The sequence below is a fragment of the Thrips palmi genome, unplaced genomic scaffold (assembly GCF_012932325.1).
Source record: "Thrips palmi isolate BJ-2018 unplaced genomic scaffold, TpBJ-2018v1 HiC_scaffold_18, whole genome shotgun sequence".
Taxonomy (NCBI): domain Eukaryota; kingdom Metazoa; phylum Arthropoda; class Insecta; order Thysanoptera; family Thripidae; genus Thrips; species Thrips palmi.
The window spans coordinates 16597063-16617592 of record NW_023144627.1 but is presented as its reverse complement, the minus strand read 5'-3'; the positions used below and the strand labels follow the sequence as shown (position 1 = coordinate 16617592).

General features: G+C 41.8%; 2 protein-coding genes across 35 annotated transcripts in view; both read left to right on the top strand.

The window, feature by feature from the left end:
• Positions 1-16816, top strand: part of LOC117644419 (RNA binding protein fox-1 homolog 3-like) — a 177527-nt gene extending 160711 nt beyond the window's left edge. For 18 of the 34 annotated variants that reach the window (XM_034383898.1, XM_034383893.1, XM_034383887.1 and 15 more), the window contains 11 exons: positions 27-80; positions 4029-4121; positions 8101-8155; positions 8989-9009; positions 9589-9627; positions 11180-11345; positions 12190-12253; positions 12581-12601; positions 14170-14342; positions 14438-14501; positions 14593-16816. In XM_034383898.1, the coding sequence (XP_034239789.1) occupies positions 27-80; positions 4029-4121; positions 8101-8155; positions 8989-9009; positions 9589-9627; positions 11180-11345; positions 12190-12253; positions 12581-12601; positions 14170-14342; positions 14438-14501; positions 14593-14637 (795 nt within the window). In that variant the 3' untranslated portion in view covers positions 14638-16816. Of the gene's footprint in view, positions 1-26; positions 81-4028; positions 4122-8100; positions 8156-8988; positions 9010-9588; positions 9628-10466; positions 10603-11179; positions 11346-12189; positions 12254-12580; positions 12602-14169; positions 14343-14437; positions 14502-14592 lie in introns of all 34 variants that reach the window. The other 16 variants (XM_034383867.1, XM_034383874.1, XM_034383873.1 and 13 more) reach the window with 16 other exon arrangements.
• A 1053-nt stretch (positions 16817-17869) lies between these two features.
• LOC117644421 (fe(2+) transport protein 3, chloroplastic-like) lies at positions 17870-20355 on the top strand. Its single transcript, XM_034383902.1, is given in 5 exon segments — positions 17870-18607; positions 18610-18856; positions 19041-19106; positions 19285-19946; positions 20220-20355. Coding segments are annotated over 5 exon segments (1170 nt in total). The 5' UTR covers positions 17870-18456; the 3' UTR covers positions 20264-20355.
• The last annotated feature ends 175 nt before the right edge of the window (positions 20356-20530 follow it).

The following is a 20530-nucleotide window of genomic DNA, read 5'->3' as shown; positions in this document are numbered from 1 at the left end:
TGACTAGTTTCTCTCTTTTGTTTCAGCAATTTGGTCCTATTCTGGATGTTGAAATTATTTTTAATGAACGAGGTTCTAAGGTAAGGATCTTTTTAACTTTACATGTTAACCTTAGTTATTACATTAAATTTTTTGAACATCAAAGTTGTTTTGTGCTTAACGTAATTTTCTTTCTATATCAAATAGAGAATTTGTTAAAGTTTTTTAAATGCACTGAATTTAATACAAATTCTGACAGCTATGATTTTTGGAAGATTTATTATTATTGGAGGTTGAGATATCAAAGTTTGCATAAATAGTTGGTTTAAGGTTCTGTTTACTATATTTTAGTACCAGTAACCTTTTTCTGTTTGGAACATTCCAAATGGCCTTAAAATTCTGCAATCCTCAATTTACCAGTTCTGTGTGGGTTCAGTGTACCTGTTATGTATGATTCTTGTGATTTGAGTGTTGTTTCTTGTCCCTGCATTATGCTGCGTTTAATTCTCATGTAAATGATTTCATTTTCTAATATTTAAATCACAGGAATCAAATCTTATGGAAGTGTAGTGTGCCTTCCTCTGCCACAAGCCCTCATATATACTCTCATATTGTGTGTGTGCTTTTTTTTCCTTTTTTTTTTTGTCACATTGTTATTTTGCTTGTGTGCCGGGGAGGATAGTTTGTGCAAGTAGAAGCATTGCCTAGTCACAAGGATCCATTAATCATACTAAGGAATACGTCAGCATCTGTTGGCTTTGACCCTCGTTTGACATTCAGTCTTATTTGATTTTTTTTTAATGTCATGTCAATACCAAAGTTTACCAAGCTGAGTATCTTTCTAGATTCCTAGCAATAGTTAGAAGAGCACTTAGCAGCATGATGGAAAACATTTATGTCCAATGTGTACATGAGAGCAAACATGGCTTCTACTTGCACAAATATTGCATTACTACTGAAATGGCTCTCTTAATCCTTTTATTTTCAGTTGAAGGGAATGCTATAATGGCAGAATGTGCTCAGTAGATTAAGATACTAACTTGAAATTCTCCTTTGGCTAGATGTTGAACTGATTACTTTATTGTTGCTTCATACTGGCGCTTTACTTGTGGCATTTTCCTTGTCTGTTGGCATCCTTAAGAAATAATTTAAATAATTGCAACGGTTCATTGATGGATGCCTCACTTAAAAGAGGATTTGCCTAGCTCAGTGATATTCTTTATTAGTGTACAAGGTGCAGTTTTGAAGACATTTGTCTGAAATGTAGAGACTTGAATGCTGTAGTTTTGCCTTCTTTGCCGAAGCAGATTTGGAGAGTTATTCAAAGGGATTTTTTTTTTTTTCTTCCTGTGGATTTCATGATGTTTGAGCCTCACTATTTGCACAAAGTGTGTACATAAGTGTGATTTAGATGCGCAAGAAGGGGTGTTCCCATTCAAATTATTTTTTCCGGGAACATTTTTAATTACCTAAAAACACCCAGAATTTTTAGTTTATATTCATTTTTATGGTTTTGAAATTTAAAACCATCATTCATTAGTCTTGCGCCTCAAAATTGCATCTGAAGTTTAGTTCTCCGTACAGTTTGTGGCTTTTTTACACACAGCTTCCCGGCTTATAGAGAGTGAAACCCAAGTGTCACTTGATTGTGATGATTTTGCCACTTTCACTAAAGCATTTTATAATAGTTCTGGCTCAAGTTTGTGTGTTATACTAAGGGGGAGAATCAAGCATTCAAATGTGGCCAAGAATGTGATTGGTGTCGGGGTGTGGAAGTAAGGGGTACTCAGGAGGTACATTCTTTAAAAATTGAATTTGAGTTCTTCAGTCCTCTAGAAGTTGAAATCTGGAACAATTTAGCTCAAGTCCTTTCTTAATACGTATGTATCGAAATTTCCTCCTGGGTACTTGCAGGGCTCAGTCAATTGCACTCAAAGTCACTCAGAGGTATGTTCACTTGGCTTTCTTCATGTAATTAACATGTAAGAAGGGTGATTGGCTACTTTTATTTGTGACATTGTGTGGATTTGGCTTTCTGGGATTATTCGCATCCGTAGAAAGCGCCCGTAACATTAACAACCCTGCTTCTTTGAAAGTGTTCTGCTATTTTGCGCCTGGGTAGTCTACCAAGTGACATGCTACCCCAGTAATAAGTAGGATTTCTTTGGTGTCAAGCCATATTTTCAAACCTTTTCTCATGCAAAGCAATAATTTTTTTTTTCTTTTATCAGTTTTACCTCAAAGCATTGTGTTTTCTATTTTCTTTTCCATTTGTCTAATTTTTGTGCCCTTTATTCTATGATGAAATGGATTATGCTTGACACCTTTGAACTCCTTTTGCAACCACATGCATTTGCCAAGTCTTATAGAATTGCCATCTTCTTTTACTGTTTAATTACTGCAGTAAACTGTATTTTTTTCTCTTATCACTTGGGCCGTATGAAATGACATGTAAAATGCATGTGGAAGACATTTACCACTGGCGTAGGCCTCGTGTAACAGTTCCAACTGCTTAACACAGTGCACACTTGGATTGCAATCTGTGCAGCCTACTGTGTGGCAGGTAACAACCTTGTTTGATGTCAGGAGAATGTTGCTCAGAACGTCGGTGCTAATGAGTGTATTGAGGAACTGTTGGACACTGAGATGCTGAGCTGTGAGTCAGTGGTAGTGCTCCCAATAGCTATGCCTAGAGGGGTCCTTTCCAGGTCTTCACTACACAGATACTGCCTTTTTTAAACTTGTTTCCATGCTATGAAGCTGTCTTATTCGTGTTTCCTCATGCCTCTTCAGTGATCTTGTTTTTTTATGTGTAGTGAAGAAGGAATCGGAAGTCTCTAGCTAGGACACAATGTGTGTGAATGTTTGTGTTGCCAATTGCCACGAGCTTCTCTCTCCCCCTTCTTAGTTAGAAAACTGTCTATCTTTGCTGAGTGAAATGTTTTTTTTTTATTTATTTTCTTTCTTTTGTGTGTGTGTTTTGTACTTGGCACCTCTTATTCGGTAATGAGTAATGTGAGGTGATGCAACTATGCTTGAGACTTGCTGGCGTTATGAGTAGGATCGCCAATTCATGTCACATCTTTTTAAAAAAATTGGGGGCAGTGGTTTTTTGACCGAGATTTTTCAAGTAGTCTATCCACTTTCAAGCTTAAAGTTACATCAAATTTTGGATTTCGAATACGTTTTGGGTGTAAACAAAACCTGTTCTATTTTTAAAAGCCTTTGTGGGAGGGAAGGGTGGAATGCCAGGAAAGATGTTCATAGTGAGTTGCATTATTTTTTTGTGAGGGAAGATGTCTTTGAGCACAGCCCTAGTTTCAGGATGCTTCTAACATTGAAGCATTTCACTGCAGCATAAAATGGTGGGCACTTTTGTTGATTTTCCAGTTTCAATGTCATTGTTTTGAGATGCGCATTTATGATGACCCACTGATTGAAAAAGGGTCCATTCTTACAAAATTCCACCTGGGAGACCATTGTTGGTCTACAGAGAGCTTCTTTCTTATTAGATTTGATTGCTTGTATCAACACAGCATGTTTATGGTCAGCCTATCTCAAAGGGATCTTTGCAACTATGCTGCCCATGTTAAATGATTTCTTACTTTTCTTGGGCTGATGTGCAGATTTTCTTTCTTTTCTATTTCTGAAGTAATCCGAATGACATGCTTGCATTTGGAATTAACAGCTTAAATAATTTACAACATTTATGCGCATATATTGGAATCAATACGTGTCATGAACCTTTACATGGTTCTTTATTTCAAATGAACATCATGTGCAATTTTATTTCTTTCTAGACCGACAGTGCCTTCTATGCTAAATTTATTCTTGTATCAGCAAATTCTCTTAAATGCATAAGCCACTTTATTTCAGCAGGTATCCCATTGTTGAATCTGATCTGATATCTCTAATCATATTTTTTTTGTCGAATATTCTTGTATTCATCATTTACATTGCATACATGTTTAATTTTTTTTTTTTGTTGCACGTTGTTTTTATGCGCCAGCAAAGTTTTTTAATGCATGTTTTGTCTGTCTTGCATGCAGGGATTCGGTTTTGTAACATTCGCAAATAGTGCTGATGCGGACCGCGCACGAGAGCGACTACACGGCACCGTGGTTGAGGGGAGAAAGATAGAGGTGTGCATGATCTCTGTCTTATTGACCAAAAAGAGAAAAGCAACTATTTTCTGTGGTAGCACTCAATATTTAACTCTGTAACAAGCGACTTTTTTTTTCTCCACTCCTGATGCCTTTCCTCTGCGTCCCAGCCTTTCCCCTCTACTCCCTCCCTCAGATTCCCTCTTCTCCTTGCGCCCAGAACCGCCCTTAATTCTATCACTTAACGTGGACATGCCCCATGACAAAGTTGGGACAAATATGAGGGTGCTTCCTGATAAACGGGATTCTACTCATACTAATGGTTGTCTTATCTTTTTGTCTGCGCCAAGAGTGGGGTGCATTGCTTTAGGTGAGCAAGCACCATTATTATCTGCATCATGTTCGTGTGCCAAGTTTGCACCTAGGGATCTTTTCCCCAACAGGATTTAGTCTTTGTGGGCTCCCTACTTCTGCTTGGGCAATTGTGGTCTCTTAAATGTAATTCTTAGTGGATCAAGCTTTATACACAAAATTTATCCTTTCATAAAACGTTGTTTGTTTCGGAATCTCTTTACTGTAGACTGATTCTAATGAAAGCCTTAAGGCATGGTGGCATACTACGTAGCGTTACATGGGAATGGCTTCCGTGTAATGTAAATACTTTGCTATTTGTGCATATTTTAGTGCTAATGAGAGCCTTGGCTTGATTGAAGGACCACAGTGTCTGGTGTGTGAGTAGCGATTGTGCATTTTGCTGCCTCTTCACCTGGGGCTCTACATTAGCTGACGGACAGCTTGGATAGCATGTGGATGAACAGTTTATCTGTTCCTTTCTAGAAATGATAATATTAAGGGCTGTTCTGGTTTTGTTATCCCAGTCTTCTTTATCTTTCCCCTGTCCCTCCTTATTCATGTGCTGTAGTGAGAGATGCATTGATGGTATAGCTGGGCTGCAGGTCCCTCCCTTGAGTCTCACCAGTTCTTATTCTGGAAGCATGTGTGTTCCTTTTTTTTTCCTTTTTTTTTTTCTTGTATATTGGTCTGTAACAAGATCTGCATGCTTGCTTTAAACTGATGCAGTGTGCAGATTTCTGAGCAATATCATTTAAATCAAAGTCCCCCACCAATTCTGTGATCAATAGTTAATACAGTATTCTGTTGACTGGTGAGAATTTCTAAAGATAAGACTCCATAAGCTTAGGCCTTTTTGGGACAGTCTTTCACCCCTAGCAGGTGTCACTGTTAACTAGTATTTATCTTTGTGGCCTCCGTTTTGTTATTCCAAAAGGTTCATGGTCAGGAACTTCCCCAAGCCATGTCATCAACTCTGGATTGAAAATGCTTGGCACGGGAGATCTTCACGAGTGATATCAGTGTGTCTCATGCCCTGTGCACATGTATGAGGGGTAATTATCACGCCTCACGCTACCTCACTCACCTTGCCTCTCTGCCTCACCTTGTCCCTCCTCAACCACCTCACCCTTTTTCACCTGCCTCACCCTTGTCACCTCGCGTCTAGACTTAAATATTATAAGGAGGAATGTCAAACAGCATCTGTATTGAAATTAGTCTGGGGAAACTTTTCTTCTGTTTCTACTGTTTCATTAAAAGAATTAGATGCTTGGTATTGTTTGTCATGCTTGTATCACTATTTGAAACTAAGATTTCAATACCTAGTTTTGTAGGGGGATCAGATGTTTAGTTTGACCTTCCATCTTGTCTTAAGTTATAAGTTTTTAATCTTAAGAAGAGGACAGAGTGAAGACAAGGAATACCTTTCATGTCTTCACTGCGTCCTCCCATTAGTGAGTAAGTTGCCAAGTTGATATGTCAGTATTCCAATATTTTATGTTGCTCTCACCTCTCTAGACGGCCTCTATTAAGTGCCGATGAGTGAAAGTTATAGTACGGTACGGTACAGTCCTGGGACAGGGGGAGTTCCCGAGGTAAGAAATGTCACTATTGAATCCTAATTTGATTTAATTCGACTACCTCCTTTTTTTTCTTTTTTTTTCTTTCTTTTTGAGATGTGTGTATGCTGTATGATGTTTCCTTTCTTCCACAAGCATATCCTAACACATGTGTGAGAGTAATCACATTTTACATATGCAATCAGTTTTTGAAAAGTATTGCTAAATAATTGTAAACAAGTCACTTGATTTCTCTACACGTGTTTCCCACTTCACACTGATCTAACACCTAACACCAAGACAGTCAGCCAACACATGCTCTCTCTGAACTAACATTGTAGACACAGCTACAAGGCTTTCATACATGAGTTAAATGTAAATTTGATTGGCTTATCTTTATAAATGTAGATTTGAGTCCACCGTGTGACATTCTGTTCTGTTGGTATTCAACATGACTTGCTCTATCTTTGTGCACAGACCTTTTTAATGTGTAAATGGCAGCATAAAACCTAATAATAGTATGAACAAAGCTTTGTTGATTTTCAGTGTAATGCATGGTTGCACTTTTGATCTGACTTTGGGAATTAAGTTTTAGGGAAAGGAAATGTTAAATAAGTATTCTCTTCGAGTCCTCTTTAGCCTTCTAACTTTTACTTTGCATAGGGAAACTGAAACCTCATTTTGTTGTCAGTTTGTTCAGCAATTTCTGGTTTGTCAGGGAGTTAAGGACTCGAAGAGGAAGTAGTTGGTAGTCAAGCTGCTTTGCGAGTGCTGTATTCCCACCTGAACGTAACTTATCACACTTCTTTCACTCAGTAGCCCCTTCTAGGGATTAAAATTTCAGACACCCCTGTTACTCTCACTCCACCTTATTTTTTTACATTTTGAATTTAACAGAATCAAGTTGCTCCTGAAATAGCTTAGTTGTCAAACTTTCCAGTAAGTAAGATGAGAAAACAAATGTGTCTTCACTCAATCATGCCTCAAAATTGTCTCTTTCCCTCTAAATTTTTGTTGTTCCATTCTTTTGAAGACATTCGTCATTTTTATTCTTTTCTTTTCTTTCTTCAAATTTGTCGAATGTTATATATGTCTCCCTTTAGTCTGGTTCCATTAGAACACACTTCTCTTCCCTCCTCTGTCATCACAACATACACTACCACACATCAACCCATAACACGGCTTAATTTCTCCTATTGTGTAGGAATTGTGCAACACTGCCAGTCATAATAACTTACTAATGTACCTGATGTGCCTCTGTTCTCGAGTCAATTTATTATATTTTTTTTCCATATATATTCTCTTGATATTACTTATGACTATAGTTTTCTTTATTTCATTTTAAATTGATTGAAATTAAGGTATTATGTCGATTGGCAGTGTTTGCAGCATCGCATGGCTCCTGGGGACCTAGGCCTTCTAGTGGTAGGCAGAGCATTGACTTGGCCTCTTATCTTCATGTTACTCCATAATTTTTAAGTACGATCTCGCAGTTTTCACATACACTGATAAGATTGTTTGTTTGTAAAATTTGAATTCAGTTGTAATGCCATGAATATGTGGCTCTCATTCCCTTCATTTTGTAATTCTGCAAATTCTGATCATCTGGTCAGATATTTCAATTATGGTTTGGAGATCAGTGTATGTGTTACTTGTGAGGCATTTGACAGGCAAGTTTTTAAATCTCCCAAATTTTCCAAATTAAGGTTAATTAAACATTCATTTTCAAATGATACACTTGACTAAATTTTTCCTTTGGTAATTAAAGGCCTGTCCATCAATAAATTTTTTGAGTAGATGTTAAAGCTCTCCTGATCTCAAGATATCTAGTTGTTGCCACTTTTTTTTTTTACCAATTGATCTAAGCTGACAAAGGAGTGTTGACTATTTCAAACACCTCATTTCTATCTAATACTAAAGTTCATGCCCATTCCTCCTCAACTTCTGAGCAGTTCAGGACGATATTCATGTTATGTCCTTGTTAATTAATAAGGAGAGCTTTAGCTGTGATTTCATATTATTAAAGTTTCATATAATAATAAGTAGATTAAGGAAGAAAAGTGGAAAATGTTATGTATGACTCACATTGTGTTTTGCAATGATAACAGGTGAACAATGCAACAGCACGAGTTCAGACAAAGAAGGCACCTACAGTCCCTAGTGGTAAGTTTATTTTGTTTAACTTCTTTGATGCTTATGCTTTTATGTATATAGCTTTGTTCTGTTTAATCAGACATTGGTAAAATACATTTTTAATACTTAGTGGGATTGGAAGTATTACATTCTCACTACTGCTCTTTTCATTCAACCTTTCACTTTACTGCTTTGGTAATTGTTGAGCACAGATCGTACAAGGCTCATTCGTACCTAATTAGCGAAAGTTTCCCCTTCAGATTAGTTTCATTGTTATGTATTTTAACCTGGTTTGGTTTTGAGAATTAATTAAAGATGGGATGGCAAATTGATCCACCGCACATTCCAAAAGTTTCATATATCGGAATAAAGAAGCTGAATAATTGTTTCAATCTGGCTTACTTCAAACATATGTGAGTAGCTAAATATTGGGTGGGTTGTGAGCTGTGCTACTACTCTGACAAGTCAGCTGGCTTCTCATTCAGTTCCGTTTTTCTAAAAATTTTCTAATCCTCATTAGATATAACATTTTGATGCATAGTTATGGTAGAGATCAACCCTCTTTTTTCATACCCATTTTTGCATAGAACTGAGTACTTCACTGTGTGGAGGGCAAGGATGAATTGAAGTACCTTCTTTTGGTGAAGGGAATCAATGTAGTGCACGCATTATCTTCTTTGGTACACATTGATTTGCTAACTCTAGGGCACTATATATCAGAAATGTATCTTACTGTAATGTGGTTTACATTGGGAAGCGGTGACCTGCTTTTGTGCTAAATTTTGAACTTGCCTCTGGAGAGTCAAAGGGCAAGTTTTGTTTTTGGTTGGTAGCTAAGATGTATGCTTGTTGTTGTTTTGCAGTGTGCGTGCAGTGGCCCGAGGGTAGGTGTCTTTCCACTTGCTCACAGCTTCCAGCACAAAATGCATGCAGCTTTGGATACTTAACTTAGATTAAAAGCCATTTTTGGTGGCTTTATGAAGCAACTTGATTGTGGTGTCCCCTTGAAGTCTCATCACATGCATGCTGTCATTGCATGCTGGTGGTTGTTCAATACTCTTGTTTTGGTTCAAACTTCTTAAAAAGCAAAATTTTAAAAAAGAATGGAGAAAATATCATGATTTTGTTTAAAAAGTATAGAGCAGCTCGTCAACAAAGAAGTGCTTTTAATCATTCAACAATTCAATTCAACCAAAGTATGAGAATTATTCGCATGGTTGTTATTTAGTGTCTTTGTGACTGCAGAGTATTTTCAGTTCAGTTTTTTTTTGCTCTGGATTTTTTTTTTTTTTCTTATCTTTAACAGTGTTTTATCACTGTGGAACCATGGAGTAGGATATGAAATATCGTACTCTCTTGGTGAAACTAAGAGCATTATTGAATGTTATTGATGTGTGTGAATGTATAGCATTATTTCTTCCTTAACTTGAATGCTAATTGTGTGTGTTCTGTTTGTTCCCTAGGAGCAGCAGTAGACCAAGCGATGTTCAGCCCAACACAAGGTAACGTAAACACATTATTGTTTAACTTTGTAGGAATTTAGAATGACCATTTCAAAAGGACAACCTTAAGCATTGTTTTTTCTTTGTGCTTGTTATTTTTTTATAATGTCTCTTCAACTTTTATTAAATGCATTTTCCTGTTTGGTACTTGTTGAACAGAAAATATATTTCTTGATCCTCAAGACCTGAGTTCCAACAGGAAACTGTAAAATTATTCAATAATAAGTAATTAATGCAACAAGTTAAGTCATTTCACTGTCATTTAATAATTTTGCATATCTTATGGATCATGTCTAGCTCTTGGATAACCCCAGACATTAGCCAATCAATGATTCTGCCATATACTTATGATTCAAAATTTTGAGTTTTCTAAGATGCTGCTAAAGTTTGTAAAATTTACCTAACTTCCAAGTAATAGTGAACATATTGCTGATGGGTGTGATGCGGGATTAAACTCCTATTATTTTTCCAGCTTGGTCTATTGCTGTGCATGAAGTTACATTCCTGTCATTTAACTTCTGTCATGCAATGCTACCTATTTTATGATTTGGCATGCCACTATTCTCATGCTTGAGAATGTCAGTATGATTTGGTTTCCAGAATGCATCGGTTAACAAAGACTTTGCTTGAGGTGCTTCTCACCCATCAATTACTTGTGTGGAGAATGTCGTGTACTTTTAAATGGTCATGTTTGAAAATTTGAAATGCATTTTGCACTTGATTGGGAGAGGGTGGGAATAGTGGCCTGCTAAGAACTCTGAAGATGGTGGTGCACGGAGCACCTAGTGGAGCGTGTCGACTTGTCGACCTTGTCGCTGAATTGTTGAGTGTTGGTACAGGGTTTAGGTTGCCCACTGTTCCGTGGAGCCTGCTGGGGGCCTCAGCAACCCCTTTAGCCGCCAGCCCCAACACAGCCGCAGCAGCAGCGGCGGCGGCAGCACCCATGGTCCTAACGCCGCGAACAGCGCGCAGGAGGTAGTAGAGCTGCGCGCGGCCGTCCGTAGCACATTAACCTGTTTCTTGTGTTTTTCACGCTGCACCAAATTGTTGGCCAAACTGCATGTTGTTTTCCTCTGAATGCTTTTGTTTGTATGTATGTAGACACTTCTATTGACCTGTTGTTTTCTGATGGTAAACTGTGTTAGAAATTTCTAGACTGGGAATGCTGTTTGTTTTGGCTTCACCTTCCTCTGTGGCGGCATGTTGTGTTGACTTCTGACTGCTTTGTGAGGGGTTGCCCTCTACTGGCTCTTCCTGTACAGTAATCCTTCGTCAAAAGTCAGTTAGTCCACTCTACCGTTCGTTTCTCCTGTTCATTTCACTGTGACTGTAGTATATTCAGCAGTTTGCACATGTGTCCAAAGCTAGTGTAATGTCTCTAAAGGAAGATGACGGCTTTTGAAACAGCATTTCCTGTGTCCTGCGGACTCCCTAACCATGTGTCGCACTGTTGATTTAGTGGCATGCCTTAAACGCAGTGGTTGGCGTGGCATTTAACCACCTAACCGAAAACCCATCTTGCTTGACCTTGCATGGCGTGGTTTGTGTGTAGCAGCGGCACTTCGTGGTGTAGCCATCCAGCGTGGGCGGGCAACGCGTTCTACATTCCCAGCCGCTGCGGCGGCGGCTGCTGCAGCTGCAGCTGCGGCTGCGTATGCTAGGCACCCTGCACCCCTGGCTGCAGCAGCTGCTGCTACTGCTCTGCAGGGATACCCAGCGTAAGTAAGGTTTCGAGGCTACAAGCGCAATGTTTGTCACCAGGGTTACTTTTTGACCTTGTTCAAATCTCAGTTCATATTGGAGGGCAACATGGTCCTCAGCATTGGTCTTTGCAATGCGTCAACATTCTCATCAGTAAAGTGCAAGTGTGCTGTTAAGCCCCCCTGTCCCTTCTCGTTACTGGATATTTGCCCCTCCCCCTTTTTTCTTTTATTTATACCTTACAACCAATCAAAATACCGTCACCACCTTAGTGTCGCTGTAAGTACTTCCCTTAGAAATTGACATTGGAGTGGAATATGGTTTGATAATCTTGTCCTAACTGGCACTTTTAATCTTCTTACGTAGATCTTTAGACAATCTCACTTTAATTAAACTTGCTTATGTGAACAAAATAATTGTGTAGAAATGGCTCTTAAACCTTCTTTTTACAAAGAGGCAGTCTAGTCATTGCTGTTTCAATCACTGAGGGTGGTAAGGCCTGTGCGTAATACTGACTTTACTCTCGTTTAAAATAAATCTACACTGTGCTGTGAGAAAGAAGCATGCAGAGCCATTTATGTACGCATTTAGCATGGCTTATTGTGGTTAAGGGTTTTTAATTGTTTTTTTACCTTAGAAATTTCTGTAATTTTGATTCAAATTGCACTTTGTTTTTAACGCATGTGTTGAATGTGTCACTTAACTCTGTTAAGAATTCTTCAAAACTTACCAATCTATGTAAATTTAATAGTTTCAAAAATATTTTTTCTTTAAAGTCAATTTTTGAAAAATAAAGTCACCTTTTATCAACTGACAGTTTCATGTTACATATTTCTTGATGGAAATTTTATTTTGTTTCAGCAGCATGTACTTCGATCCGTACCTGGCAGTTGCATCAGCAGCAGACAACAACTTCAGATTACAGGTAAGATTTGCCTTGCATTTCGTTGTAAGGGGTCAAACTATAGTGAGATCATGAGGGTACTACTAGTTCTGTTCTTAATGAAAGCTGCCAATGTGCATTTATGTGACAAAGAATTTTAGCGACACCTCTATTTGTTTGTCAAAGCTAAACTACTCTCTTCACCTTCTTACATTGCCATTTGTAAAGGAAAAGAACTTCTTTGAAATAGGGAACATGCAGAAATTTTAGAGTGTTTATGAAGCATACGGCAGGCAGTCTGTATTGTTAGTAACTACATTAATTTTAAGGTTTCTTAGATTGTGTAGTAAAGCTGGTTTTTGTTGGCAGGCGGCAACCTGCGTATCAGAGGTAAAGAATATTTCAAATCTTGGGAATGAATAATTTCTCCCCTCCTATACCCTATCCTGCTTTAGAAACTGGCCTGACTATGCCAGCGCCCACTCGCTGGTAGAATGTTGCCATGGATGTAGGCCTGTTTGGTATTAACTCTTGGTGGCTGAATTTTTTTGTCGAGCAAGTGGTGCCCTGGAATGCTGTTTCTTTCTGTAGATGAATGTTTCCACAGTTCACATTTTTAGTGTATACTGTTATGAATGAACTCGAGTACAAATTTATGCCAAGTCAAGTTTTGAGAAAGCTTTGTGAAATGTTTTACTCAATGTGTTTGTACTGTAGGGAAATAGCTTGTCCTGGGTGAAGAAGAACTCACTGGACATTGGCAGCATGCTGTGCAATCGAACCTTTGAATTGTACTTACAGGATAGCAGTGCACTTCAACTTTTCTGTAAAGCAGTGTAGGCATACTTTGCTTGTCTCATTGCCTTTTAAACACGTAATTCTTGTAGTTTCACTTGTGTGTACATTATGTGAGCTAATGTGGTAAAGTTGACTGGGGATAGAAGGAACAAAATACTCTCATAGCTAGCTGTCTCCTCAGCCAGCACAGTTTGCATGATTTGGATGTCTTGAGTTCTTTTCCCCCCTCTCTCCCTACTCATGTTTTTTCCAAGTCATTCATTTGGTTTTAAAATTTAGGGTTCAATTATGTATGTGAAACAGATTTCAGCGTCATTAGAGATAGAGGGGGCAACTTTTTGTAGTCTTTGTTTTAGCTGACAAACTTTTATTTCAAATTCCTTGTGGGGCATATTCTGAAGAATTGCACTGTAGCTCTCTCCAACTCAGACCAACCTTCTTTATGAGTAGCAGACGCAGGAAGAATGTCAGTTGTCCATGGAACCATCTGAATGCTGCTATTGATTTTAAAATTTTGGGTTGTTGTCTTTTCTTTGTAACGTGAACTGTCAACTTCAGCATCATGTGTGGTTATCTTCATGTCTGGATCTGTTGTGAAGCTCATCACCGGAAGTTCTTACTTTTACTTGCTTGATAATGCTTTGTAGCCCAATCCCATTAAAACTTATGCACTGCACACCGAAGTTGCAATGGTTTGGGGAATAGCTTTATTTGCTTCCTGTACCATATTTAAATGCATGAAGAGGAAGTCTTTTGTGAGCTTATGGTTTTGTTGTAAATGGAAGCGGAAATGTATTTACTGAAACATCCTTTGTAAAATTAAGAGAAATATGCAAGCTATTAAAAGTGAAATAATTGTTTCTGCATGTCAAAATTGAGTTACCCTTTGCACAAATTTTAGTGCAGTACATTTGATGAATTGTCTCAAAGCGTAGATGTACTCAATGTGCCCCGAACATTTTTGTTCCTTAATTTTACATAACTTCATATTGTTTTTCTCTCACACCTAAGGTGTTTTCCTCTTTGTTTCAAAATAATTGATTAGGGGGGAAACTTAGTTTTGCTCTCCTCTAACCGTTTTCCTCTCAATTTTTTTTTTCTCGGTCACCTCTCTTGCACTGTCTTTTCCAAATTACTCACAGTTTCTTTATTTTTTCTAGGCCGCTGCTGCAGTTGCTGCTGCCGCCTCAAATCCCTCTTTGTTGAAGTCACCAATGTCTACAGCACAACAAGCTAGTTATGTCGCCGCTGCTGCAAACTACTCAGCAGCAGCAGCCCGTGCTTATGGGGCTGCAGCCTCTCAACCTGCCGCTGGATATGCCACCATAGCTGGGTGAGTTGCTGTCATATTTTTCTCTTCAATTTTGTTTAGAAGCCTATTAAACTTTAACTTTTATACAGAATCTAACTTTTCTTATTATTTTACAGGTATGGTCGAGAGTACCCAGATCCGTACCTGAGTCATGGAGTTGGTCCTGTCGCAAGCTATGGAGTGAGTAATGTTTTCTCATGTCTGAAGATTTTTAGAGATATGTTAAACTGTCAAATTTTAATGTGATGTTCCTTTATATTTGTGTTTGCAGGCAGCAGTGTATAGGAGTGGTTACAATCGATTTGCACCTTACTGAAGAACTGATGCAGAATTGCCTCTCTTTAAGCTAATTAGAATAGACAGTACTCTCGTCACTCGTCATCTGAAGTATCTTGTCACATCCAAAGTTGTTACCATCGCCATGATTGATCTTGTTTATAGTTTATGTTTCGGCAGCTAGGCTAGTGTGGCTCCTATTGACACTTAGATCGCAGCACTACCATCCATAACACTCCCTCAAAAATATTTTCCTGTAATTGTGTTTATAAAGTGTGTTAAAGGCGGTTGTGCGCCAAAGGTGTGAATCTCATGCAACTATTTTTAGGTATGACAAGTGTTACACTAGAGATACCTGGCGCCATCCTCTGGTGTTTTGAATACTCAAGACTGCAAGTGGGCTAGCAAGGGCCCTTCGCCATAGCTTACCCACAACTCTCTCTATTCGTTTTATGGTTTTTAATTATATTTTGAAACATGAACTTGACACTTTTTTTAAGAAGGTAATTCTCAGTTGTACAATTATTTTTTTTCGTTTCTAGAAATTTGTATTTTATTTCTTGTCCCTTTTTCATCACATATTTTTGTGTTGTACTCTCTCTTTTTGCATACATCTTCTTTGTATGATTATTTAATTGGTAACTCTTATTATGTCAATCGTTTCTTGTCTTTGTTTGAAGTGATAAAAGATTGGTGATACTTGTGCGTACACAGTTGTGCAAGGGGCGCACATGATGATAAGGTTGAGTGGGAACATGCACAAATCTGTCCATAGTTTAGCTATAGACATCTGAAATGACATGACAAACTCCTCTCTGTATCCAACACCCATGAGCATTAAAATATTGACATTTGTACCCCATACAGAATGCCAATTGGTTCATTACCTAACATTAATACATACCTCCCTAATTGATGTATTGCATATTTTGTATCTTGTAGTAACTTAATTTGTGCGTTGTGTTCTTTATTTTTAGTTAAATAAGTCAATGCCACTGTAGCAGTGCTGGGCACTCTTTAAAAACCTGAGTTGTTTGTCAGGTTATTCGTAAAAAAAAAAGCTCTCTGTATTTGTTATAGAATGTTGACAGTCCGTTTGTATAGGTGGAACTCAGTATGGAGTGCGGTAGCACAGGTGAGGATATTTTTAGGTTAGAATGGATGTTTCGTTTAAACACTAGGATTCTTGTTTCTAGATTTTGTGATTGTTTGTGGTAAGTCTTGGACGGGTTTGTTTTACCATAAGCCAAGTGTCCATAGCTGGCAGGTCCCCTGTGACACTTCCAATAGCTCCCAACAAAAAGAAAATTGTTTTTATATTCATATATATTTGTCTAGCAACATAATTTTTAGGTGGATATGTTGGGGAGGGGGTGGGTGGGCTTTGGGGAAAAATTTCTGAGTCCCTCCATTGAAAATGTAGGAAAAGGGAGGGAGTTTTTTGGGTTCTTTTTGGGGGGAATTGAATCATTTTTGATCTAGTAACTCCTTGTTTCCAAGACCAGATTGTGCGTCTTGAATGGGATTAGTTAATGTTAATAGAAGTGTGGGGGCATTGAACAACCAAAGACATGACCAGTATTTTTACCTGCTCAATCAGATTGTTTAGTTTGGAGACTGTAAAGCAGAGAGATCTTTCATGCATATTAAATTGGTTTACAGAGCATGGGCATGTTGGCATCTGAGGGATGCTGGGAGCATACTTTATACTTGTTTCAATGTGAGTCTTCCGTTTGGCACAATACATAATTTTCGCACAGATAATACATGTACACTGGAAATGCACAAAAAAAAAAAGTTGAGTTTAACTATATCAGTTGTGATTTGCCCCAAATACTTTCTACCTGCCCTTCCCTTTTGTTATGTTATTGTTACGTCACTTTTTTTTGATAATTTTAAGAGGACCTCATCTCTACCTTTAATCTAGTTTTTAAACTCTATGGAGAAACTGTGATGCCGGCATTCTCTAATATACTCGTACAAATAGGATGTTTGAATGAACTGTTGTAAAATAATGTGACAAAGCCAAAATGGAATGTTGTTGTTCCATTTATTTAGGTGTAGTGAGAGGAGGTTGGATTTGAATCTCAAGTCAAAATGTTGTTTGTTCTTGCAACAATGTACAAAGTTTATGAAAGAATTATTGTAACCTGACGTAATATCTCATAATATCTGTACTCAACATTTCAGAACAATACAAGCATAAACATGAAAATTGACTTTGTTTCTTATTTCGTTGTCAAGCACAACATAAACCCAATGTCACTTGAAAAATACCAGCAAATAGGCCCTGAGTTGGTCTCTGAGGATCATTTCAGCCAGTCCACATCTTTGTAGCGAAAACTGGAATAATTTGACCATGTATGTGCTGGTTAGGTGAACAACCCACCACACACAGCCTCTTCACCGCACCAGCACTCATTTAGATGGATCGTTGCTTTGGGTCTAAGAAACAGATACCAGGTGCCCAATGGTCCTTGATGCACTCTATTCGGCATGAAAATGACTTATTCCGTGACGCTTGTTAAGATGAAGGAGCTGTGGTTGGTGGGTTGCCTACCTACGCGGCGCCTGCTCAGTGCATTCCCGTATTTTGACAGAAACACACCGTTTGGCCGAAATTGCCCTCCAAATAGTGTCAGGAGTCTTGGGGGAGTGCTCCAGCACAATATAGTTAAATTTGGGCCATTTTAAATTTTTTACCCAAGACAACATTAAACCCCGGACAACATTTTTCGACGAAAATGGTCGACCACCTTCGATTTGTCTGAAATTCATATGGAACGTTGCTATGGGTCTAAGAAACAGATGTCCGGTGCCCAATGATCTTTGGCACACTCTACACTCTATTGGGCGTGAAAATGACTTTTCCCGTGACGGTAGTTGAGCGCTGGTGCGAAGAAGAGACTGTGGACGTTGGGTTGCCTACCTTTTCGGCGCATTCCTAGATAATTCCAGTTTTTCGCCAGAAATTGAGTGTTTAGAGCCGAAATGGTCCTTGAAACAGTATTAGGAGTCTTTCGGGTGTGCTCCAGAGCTCAAATTCTGCAATATGGGCCATTCTAAATTTTTTGCCCAAAAGAAAAAGATTACAAATTCTTCAAATAAACTTCCTCTTGGAATGCAAGGAGATAATAAAATCACGAATGGTGACAGCTTTAAAAAATAAGTTTCGATGGCTGAATGAGATAGTAACGCGCAAGGAGGTTCCTGTTATCAGGTTCGACTTTGTCTTATCGGGCAGCGCCGGCAGCGCCAGGTCTGGGTCTCTGGGTCTGTGACGGGCCGGCGGCGCTGGCGCACCATGCCGCACGCTGGCGCGGGCGGGGCCGACAGACAGTAGCACTCCGTTCGCGGCGGTACGGCGGTTGGGCGGTACTCGGTCTGACTCGGTCGGTACCACCGGCAGCAGTCTCAGTCCATCGCCGGCTTCTGCCGGCTGGCGAACCGACAAACCCGGCCTCGATCACAGTGACAAAATGGACAAGATGAGCGGTTATGGCAAGCATGTGCAGCGGCAGCGTTTCCCGCGCAGACTGTGACGCGCGCCCCGGGCTGTGCGGCGCTGAGGACCGAGTTGACATCAACATCAGACAATAATAACAACGCTGATAGAAGACAGACGTCGCTGTTGTTGTTGTTGTTGTTCGGCCGGGCGCAGACTGCAGAGGCAGGCCAGAGACCGGACCACCGGACCCAGAGTGTAGAGTCAATATTTCCCCGAGATACAACTGCAGACGACGCGAGTGGACGCGAGCGAAGCCCTGCGAAGCCCAGCCGGTGAGCGGCGAGCGCGAACCCGGAGCGTCCGGCGGATGCCACAGAGACACTCCACCAGTGCCGCATCCCCGAGGACAACATGCTGACCCTGGTGTCCACCAAAGTGCTGTCGCTGTCCGCGCTGGGCGCGGGCAGCTTCATCCTGGGCGTGCTGCCGCTGTGGCTGCGCGGGGGCGTGTCGGGGTCCGCGGCCGGCCCGGACTGCCCGCGACACGCCGCGGGGGCGGGCCCGTGCTCACGGCCTTGCTGTCGTTCGGCGCGGGCGCGCTGCTGTCCACCGCGCTGGTGCACATGTTGGCGGAGGCCAGTGAGCTGCTGCCGCGCGCCGCGCCCGTCGCTCTGCTGGTGGGCTTCCTGGTGCTGTACCTGGTCGACGAGCTGGTGCAGAGGCTGGTGGGGCACTCGCCCGCCGCGGCCCGCGCGCACCGCCACCTGCCGCACGCCGCCTGCCCCGTGGACGAGCCCTGCCCGCCCGCCAGGTACGCCGCGCAACGCGGAGACGCCCATCTAAAAATAACTCAGATATCATTTGGAGCTCTGTAATGTCATTGACCTTTGACTTGAATGGCACACGAACTAATTTCTTCGCAAGCCCATTTTCAGGAGGTTTAAACTTGTAATTGAAATTGAATGTAATGACCGGCCCTTTCTTTTCGATTGTAGCAAAAGCCCGAGCCTTCGCCGCCGGGAAGACTATGGCTCGATGGATGAGTGTGTCGGCGTAGAGAGGTGGGTGCACCAACGGACCAAGGGGGCAGGCCATGGCCAGGCCGGCCGCGGGTCGCTGCATGATTCCAGAGTCTCTTAGGACGTCTCCAAGCCCGGGCCGGGGGACCTTGCGGCACAGCATGCTCCAGGCCTCTCAGACCGCCACGTTGAGGGTAACCGGGTTTGTTGTTGCTTCCAGGCTGCCTGCGGCGACGGGCACCGAGGCGGCGTGCTTGTTGTCCGTGCCAGCGGTGCACGACCAGGGCAGGGACCAGCACGGCCAGGTGCAGAGCCGCGGGGGCAGCCGCGGGGGCAGCCGCGCGGGCAGCAAGCGCGCGTCGGCGGCGTCCCTGGAGGCGCTGGGCGCGCACAGTCCGTCGGTGACGAGCTCCGGCGGCGCGTCGTGCTGGGGGCTGCTGCTGGCGCTCATCATCCACTCCATCATCGAGGGGTTGGCGGTGGGGCTGGAGGACACGCCCGAGCAGGTCATCTTTCTCCTGGGCGCGGTGAGCTCGCACAAGCTGGTGGTGTCCTTCTGCCTCGGCGCCGAGCTGGTGGGCGGCGGCGTGGGGCTGGTGCCGCACCTGGTGGCCGTGCTGGTGTTCGCCGGGGGCTCCGCCGCGGGGGTGGGCGTCGGCATGGCGCTGTACAACCTGCCCGGATCGGCCGACGCCGCGGACCCCATGCTGCTGCCCGTGCTGCAGGCCGCCGCCGCCGGCACGCTGCTCTACGTCACCCTGGCCGAGGTGCTGCCCCGCGAACGCGCGCGCTCCCAGCACAACTTCCCGCGCCGCTTCCTGCAGTTCGTGTCCTTCACGGCGGGCGCCGTGCTCATCACGGTGCTCGTGCTTACCATGCCAGGTAACGGCCCTCACAGTCACGCGTTTTGAGTTCCAGCGTCCCTAAACAGGACTCAAACCGAACGTGTGACCCCGCCAATGAATTGCTCTCCGACCGAGGAATCCATTGGTGGGGTCACACGCTCGGCTCGAGTCCCATTTAGCGACTCTGGAGCTCAAAACGCGTCTAGAGTTTTGTCCGCCCCCGCCTATCAACTGGCTCTCTGTGCCCTACCGGCATCCCTGTCCAGCATGCCGACTGTTTGAAACCCACGGTGATTCCGTTTGCTTCCAGACGAACATCACGCACCGGGAGAACAGCCTCTGGGACCGGTATGACAGGCGGCTGCGCGCACTACAATGGACTCAAGAGATCGGCGTCTATTTCCTTTTATGTCTCAATCAACCAATAAATTAACTAGTATAGCTGCTTTTGAAACTTTTAATTTTCCCGCCCCAATACACTAGACGATGACGACGACAGCGAAAAACGTTTTGTCACAGCTCTGTCCTTTGTCGCTCCTCATGGACTTTCAAAGTGCTAGAAAGACAGGGCCGAAGCAGACGTGCGGGGTAGCGACGGCAAGGCCGTTGACAAGGCATTCC